Source organism: Syngnathoides biaculeatus, chromosome 2 (assembly GCF_019802595.1).
Source record: "Syngnathoides biaculeatus isolate LvHL_M chromosome 2, ASM1980259v1, whole genome shotgun sequence".
Taxonomy (NCBI): domain Eukaryota; kingdom Metazoa; phylum Chordata; class Actinopteri; order Syngnathiformes; family Syngnathidae; genus Syngnathoides; species Syngnathoides biaculeatus.
In genome coordinates this window covers 16,334,421-16,341,855 of record NC_084641.1, presented here as the reverse complement: position 1 = coordinate 16,341,855, position 7,435 = coordinate 16,334,421, and the positions used below count along the sequence as shown (strand labels likewise).

Genomic DNA, 7,435 nt, shown 5'->3' with positions numbered 1-7,435 from the left:
AATCTAGAGTTGAAAGAGAAAATTTAGAAGGAACTGGATGAAGTAGTTCTGAGGATCCCAGACATAGTCATGATTGGTGCGGCTTGTAATGGACGACGGTGAAGGAAACGGGATGAAGAAGTAATAGGCATTAAAGTTTGACATCTAACAAAGGAACTTTGAGGGACCGATGGGGATAGATTTTTCAAAATGGATGGAAATGGCAGCAGTGAACACTTTTTCCAGAGGAGACAGGAACATAGTGTGACCTACAAGAACAGACGTAGAAGCACACAGGTGGATTACATTTTGTTCAGAAGATGTAATCTGAAGGAGGTTACTGACTGTGAGGTAGTGATAGGGGAGAGTGTGTGTGGGATGACTCGGGTAGTGGGTAGGAAGATTAAGAAGACAAAGGTGCAACAGAGAACCATGTGGTGAAAGGAAGAATGTTCTGCGGCCTTTTTGAAGGAGGTGAGACTGGCTCTCGATGGACAGGAGGAGTTCCCGGAAGACTGGACTACTGCAGCCAAGGTGATCAGAGAGACAGGCAGGAGAGTACTCGGTGTGTCTTCTGGTCGGAAAGGGGAGAAGGAGACTTGGTGGTGGAACCCCAAAATACAGGAAGTCATACAAGGAAAGAGATTAGCGAAGAAGAAGTGGCACACTGAGAGGACTGAGGAGAGGTGAAAGGAGTACATTGAGATGCGACGTAGGTCAAAGGTAGAGGTGGCAAAGGCTAAACAAGAGGCATATGATGACATGTACACCAGGTTGGACACGAAAGAAGGAGAAAAGGATCTCTACAGGTTTGGTATTTAATCGTCAGCATTGCAATTTTTTCTATCAATATGGGCTGCTATGTGTACATTAATGAGGAAAAACAAATGAACTTAAATGATTTTAATCAATGGCTGCAATATAACAAAGTGAAAAATGTAAGTGGGTCTGAACCTTTCCGACCCATTGTACACTGTCTGTGCGATGCTGATTTAAAAAATACTGTGGGAACTTGACCAATATGTACAGTATTTCTAGCAGCATCACCAATACGTCATACTATGATGATGAAGTTCACTGGAAAAGTTCTACTTTTTGGGGTGAAATGTGTAGGTCACAATGGGACTTTGTGGCTTTATCGACTCTAGTAATGGAAATAAGTCCAACTAGATGTCAGAGTTCTGAGAGTTTAAGAGAACAGCCTAGGGGACCAATGTGGATCACCTCTTCTGAGTCAGATAAGACAATAAGATACATCAAAGAAGACAGTTTTAAGTCTGCCCTGAAATAGTGTGAGAGAATCTGCCTTCTGGACCAAATCTGGAAGATTGTTCCACAGAAGAAAAGCTTGATAACTGAAGGTTTTTGCCTTGCATTTTACTTTGACAGACTTTTTTCAATTCAGTGGAATATTTCGCGGTGTAGGAGAAGTCATTTAGGTAGAACATTGCCTCAACATGTAGTGCTTATCGGTGGGAAGGATTTTAAATTCAAATGAAGCTGTGTTTTTGTTTGTTTGTTTTTTTTACAGGGGCCTCATAAAGGATAAGTACAATACGGGGAAAAAAACGATCTTTTCTCTTTAGTAAGTCGGTATTCAGGGTTTGACATCGGAAACAAATGCAATCATGTCAGCATCAGATCGTGGCAAGAAATTACATTTTATTTGATGGTGCAGAATTGGAAAAAGACAACACTGTCCTTGGCAGTTGTTGTATGTGGGAGCTGAATGTTAAATTCTGACGAAACAGAGGGATTCTTCACTGTATTGCCAGAAGCTAAAGCAGTAGTTACATCATAAGACACCTCCCAAAACCCCTCTAATTTTAGCTTAATCTACATTTGCTCAGAAGAAATTGCTGGTCATGCAATTCGGATTTCTTTCAAATATGGCAGAGTTGTTAACACACTGTGGTGTGTCAAATTCAGAGGACATTTAGTTTCTTAAAATTGCAATGAGATGCTCCATAGAGACGTAACCTTTCTCAGAGGCAAGTTCTTTATTTTGAATCGGTCTAATCATAGGCACTGGGCTACATCACCTGTCAATACAGAGTCACAAAACAGCAGCAGGCATCCGTGAATAAATTGAATGTTGGAGAAGCATTATCAGCACAAACATAACAATGTTGTCCCATTGTAACATACTCCCTTCATGCCTCCACTGAACACCCATGATGTGCATGTACTCTGTTTTCAAAGGCTCCAAAAGACAGCTTTCATACAAACATAAAAACAAGAACACTGATTTATGTGTTTATTTAAAAGTGACCTTGAGCGAATGGCTATAATGGCATCCTTGTGACATCATCCCAGTTTAAAGCCGACTCACACCATTGAGCAACTCACCAGCCGATTTAGATCACATCCATCAGCTATACCGATACATTCAATTGGGCAGTTTTTAATTATGTTTCCTGGTATTCCCACTAGTTCTTGGTGATGGTTTTGAATAAAATTTTGGGGTGGGTGGCTGGGAGTCATCAAAAGACATGGCGTGTTTCATTGTCAATGTGTTAAATACCAATTGACCAATTGTGAAGAGAAAAAAAAAAAAAAAAAACTTCTTTGAGGAATAACCAAGATTTAAAAAAAAAAAAAAAAAGTATTCCCCCTTCTCTTTTCTGGTCCAACACTTATTAAAGATGCAGCACTCCGCGTTGCTATGGCAGCAACTCCTCTTCAGGCTTACTATGGATTTTAGTGTGTAGCAAACGTCTCTTGAGGACTCCCAGTTCAAAGCACAATGTCATCAAAGGGGACATACGGAAAATTCCGTTTTCAAATGTACGTATATTGATATTTGGGCATTTGGTGTGCGTACCCAACCATCAAGCGTGAAATTACACAACCTTTTGGGATCTACCTATATATTTTGCAGTTATGACAGACTGTTCCCTGAATCTGGAATTTTGCCATAATGCAAAGTCCTGATGTGGCTATTTTACATCATAAGCCCCTCCCCCACCCAGTTTCTCCACACCTATTACTTGGCAGTGGGTTTTCTCATAAATTAGAAGCTGATTCCCTCACCATCCTTTTTTATGCTCCCCAAAACAGGCTAATAAGGCAAGTAAGAGGTGTAAAATCCTATAACACTTGATACTTGGAGCATTTTGACAAAAGCATGAGACTTCATATCCTTTCTATATGTACACATACACAAGTATATATCCCCATTTTTATTACATTAATATAAACAAGACAGCAACCTAAACCACAGAAAAAAAGTCAACGCATTAAACATTAACAGCAACCCTACATATACTTAAAACAGAGCATGTTAACATTAAACAACAATTTTTAGTACGCTATTACAACATTGCACAAACAGGCACCAGATGTGGCAAATTCTTATAAATAAATAAAAAATTTGGTTACCATATACATAGATGCACAATTGTATCCAATATAAATGAATAATGTCAACACTCTTTGAGGTGGGTCCCCCCCCGCCCCCCACCTCATCTGAACCTTGGATTTAGTTTTGTATTTCACAAGATGTTGATAGATGTAAACATGGCCCACTTCATGACAGCCCCACTTTGTTTCATGGGGAAAATAGAAAATCAAAACTAAACTCATTTTAGTAGGCCATCTGATTGAAACAGTCTGTTGCCGTATAAGCACAAACTATGTCACGTCACCTGAAAATGAATCTTTTTCCGAGCATAGGAATATGTAGAAACAAAATGCTTTTAAAAATGAAATCATTGCTTTTACTGTTTACACAAATGAAACAAAGAAATAATTTTTCCAGATCAAATGATTTGAGTTTGAGATTTGATTTTTTGTTTGTGTGAGTGGTTCCAAGTCATTTCAGCATTCGCATGACTCCTCAATAAAGATTGCTATGGTAAGATACTCCAACCTGCTGAATAAGGTCACTAATGGCGTAGTGGTTCATTTGTCTGAATTCTGTCCAGGTAGCGTGGGTTCAAAACCCTCTCAGTGACAGTTTAAATGGTCATTCAGCTGTACTGTAGTTGAGCGAAGCAGTTCAGGTTGTATTCTGTAGAAAATGGATGTAGGTCACTAGAGATAGTTTTGTGTTGTCCCAGATGTGGAAGGACTTGAGCTTTGAAACAGTTCAAGTTCATGTGCAGTACCGTTTGTGTGCTCCTTTCATGCGCTCATAAGAAGAATTTCACTATAAGTATGTTTAATTAAATAGTTACACTGAGATGGGCCTAAAAGTTGTCCTTCGCGACAGGGATTTCTGTCAATTGGGATAAAGATTTGTGCTCCTATACTAAATCACTGTTGCTTGATAGAACTTGACTTCAAATAAACAAATATTATGTACTATCAATACTATATATCAACTATTCATAACCTGATGGTTTTAGTTGCAATATAATGATAAATTTCAGGATCTGTGTGATGCAGGCACGAAAGATCAGCAATTCGTTTTGGAGGACAAAAAAAAGTTTGCACCACATCTTAAGACTTTGTTCCACTATTGAGTAGTTTAACATGCAGAATCGCATAATAAAATGTATGACATAAACTTCCAGAGAAAAACTTGTGACCTGCCCCCACCCATACTGGATGAAATCTTCAGAACGCACAGGTCCAATCAGGATCAGTACCAGAACAATGTCAGTTCCAACCAAATAGCAGTACACAAATTCAGAGTACACAAAGCAACGTGTGTAAATGCAATCTTTGATACTTTGGGTGCAGAAGAACTTAACCTGACTTCAAGTTCATCAAACACATACAGTATGGACTGAAATAAACCTTGTACAGCACCAGACCATGTGATAAATGTTGCCCACTTAACATCCATTGCAGCCTGGTCATCCCAATAGGTGCAATCTACAGTCTCTTCTCCAGGTTTCTCTTTCCCCCAAATGGAATTCTAAGATTTCCCTTGCCCAGTTGGGGGGATTTAGATTCAGGAATGTTATCATTCATTGTCAACTGTGGGTCTGTATAGCCTTTTGAGAGTCTTTTATGATTGTTCATTTATCCATTTTCCAAACCACTTAGCCTCACTAGTGTCATGGGGGTTCTGGAGCCTATCCCAGTTATCTTCGGGTGTGAGGTGGGGTACACCTTGAACTGGTCACCAGGCAGTGGCAGGGGACATGCAAAAAAACAGCCATTTATGCCTACAGACAAATTTAGAGTCAGCCTATCACAGATGTTTTTGAGATATTGGAAGAGATCGGAGTCCCTGGAGAAAACCCATGCAGGCACGGCGAGAACACGCAAACTCCACACAGGCAAGGGTGGGGTTTGAACCCTGGTCCTCAGAACTGTGAGGCAGACGTGCCGCCTCTTTGGGGATTAAGTGCTATTTGTATGATATAATCTATTCTCTGAACCCATAAATGCTCTCTTGGATGAATGGACAACAATTCCAACAAAGACTTCCATGAAGAATAGAAACTCAAAGGGGGACAAACTGGATTTTTTTTTTTAACATTGTATTGACCCAAATATTCTAATACTACTTTTGTCCAAATACTGCACGTCATCTTTAAAGTTTAATAGCTATGTTAGCGGCTCATGTGTGGGGTTTCCCCTCAGAGTTCTCCTACCTTTCAAAAATAGGCGTGTTTGAAGATGAAATTGTCACATGTATTTTCCCGTGTTTTGGCTCTTTCAACCGCCAGAGTGACGCTCTAATATGGACTTAGTATAAAAGTTATTTCTTACAAAATGCCCAAAAATGATGCCAGAAAACACCCCTCTGATAGTTTTTGTACAGATAGAGGAGCCCTGATGCCAAGCAACCATCCAGGTCCCGGTCTCAGGAGCACCGCCATCAGACTAGTGAAAGCCCACCTCCCGCCTGTTACTATGACTTTGTTTAGGTCAAAATTTGCACTTCTGGCTCTGGCAGTTGAAGGCAGAGAGTGGACAAGTAAAGTTAATCAAGATGACTAAAGCAAATTTACATGGAATTTACGTGCTGTGCATTACACATGCAAGAATTAAAAGTAAGATTGCTGTTGTGTACTACAGTATCTAGTAGGATTCAGAGGACCACATTTCGAGTACTCAAATACTCTAAAAAGCTGTTGGTAGAATAGCAGTTCAAATAGCTGACATTTGTGCAGCGGGTGACAGATAAATTCCCACAGACTGGCAACCAGTCCAATGTATGGGCTGCCTTTTGTCCAAAAGAGAGGCTACAGCTTTCCTCTTGACAAGGTACAACAAATGTGATGAATATCAAACAAAACAAGATCTCTGTTAAGGGGAGAACAGGAGGATGCCAGATGATCCATTTAGGTGTTTCTAGTAGAATGGTTTGTTGAAATAAATGACCCATTAAAAATAAAATTATCCCCTCCCATTCAAAAAAGAAATTCAGGCACTTCTCTTCAGGATATCAGAATTTCTGCCAACTGAGGTGCATTCACCCATCTAACATTCTACATGCTCTCAGAATGACCAGAAAAATAAAAACATGGCTCAGCATAATAGTATGAATAGTAAAAAGTACAATTAAAAAAAAAAAAAACCTGCCCCAAGCTGCAGTCTTGTGGCGGCTCATCAGGTGGGCGTGGAGCTGACGGTGGTGTTGCTGTACTTCGACACCGAAGTGGCCACGGTCGCTGCCATGGAATAGCCGACAGTGCCATCCTCTCCCGCCTCCAGAAGGGATGGGCAGCACTTGCGGCACAGACGGTTGCGACAGCAGCAAGCAAAGGTGGACAGCAGGGCCTTGCGGAAGCGGGTGTTCATGAAACAGTATATGACTGGGTTGACGCAGGCAGAGGTGTAAGAAAGCAGGTGTATGAAAGAAATGGGGATACCCTTGAGGGCTTTGGAGGCCTCCTTCAAGGCAAAAGCCTTCCAGGTGTTGGCAAAGTACAGTGGCGTCCAACAAATGAAAAAGAGCGCCACTATCACTAGCAACATCCGAATGACACGCTTTTTGGCCTGTAACTTGGCATTGGAGGCGTTGCTGCGAGCACGCTCAGTCTTGGGCGGGACAGAAGCAGCAGCTGATGAAGCCGAGGTAGCGAGGGTAGGGAGCTCCATGGCATAGACCTTTTGGGGAACCTGAACATAGCAACCGTCGTTGTCATCATCCTCGTCGTTTGACTCGGCAACAGTACCGTTTCTCAGCTCTGTGAAAAAGAGTTCATGTTTGACTGCAGATCAAATTTCAGATTCCAACATTGCGTAATCATGTTGCTTCGAGGAAGCCAATTCACACAGATACTGCATTATGTTTATTGAGGGGGATATGTTCCAGACTCACCCACAGGTGAAAATATACAAGAGCAGGTGTGTCAGAATCAAACACAAAGTGGGCCAAAATCAAATGCACACTTTCGGTCCCAGGCAGAACAGGACAGACGTTTAAGAAAAACAAAACATTTTTGGACAAATGTACATTGAAAGCAGCTACAGTTTTATCCTATGATAAAAATTTCACTCTAAAATGGAGCAATCATGTATCCTACAGGCATTCAATAGATTTGGGTGGGTT

The 7,435-nt window shown here is 40.9% G+C and overlaps 1 protein-coding gene across 3 annotated transcripts in view; it reads right to left on the bottom strand.

Moving 5' to 3' along the window:
- Positions 1 to 1,975: 1,975 nt before the first annotated feature.
- cckbra (cholecystokinin B receptor a) overlaps positions 1,976 to 7,435 on the bottom strand; it is a 29,945-nt gene continuing 24,485 nt past the window's right edge. For 2 of the 3 annotated variants that reach the window (XM_061837070.1, XM_061837054.1), the window contains 2 exons: positions 6,753 to 7,070; positions 1,976 to 6,660 (listed from right to left, as the gene is read on the bottom strand). In XM_061837070.1, coding sequence (XP_061693054.1) covers positions 6,353 to 6,660; positions 6,753 to 7,070 — 626 coding nt within the window. In that variant the 3' untranslated portion in view covers positions 1,976 to 6,352. Of the gene's footprint in view, positions 7,071 to 7,435 lie in introns of all 3 variants that reach the window. The other variant, XM_061837061.1, reaches the window with a different exon arrangement.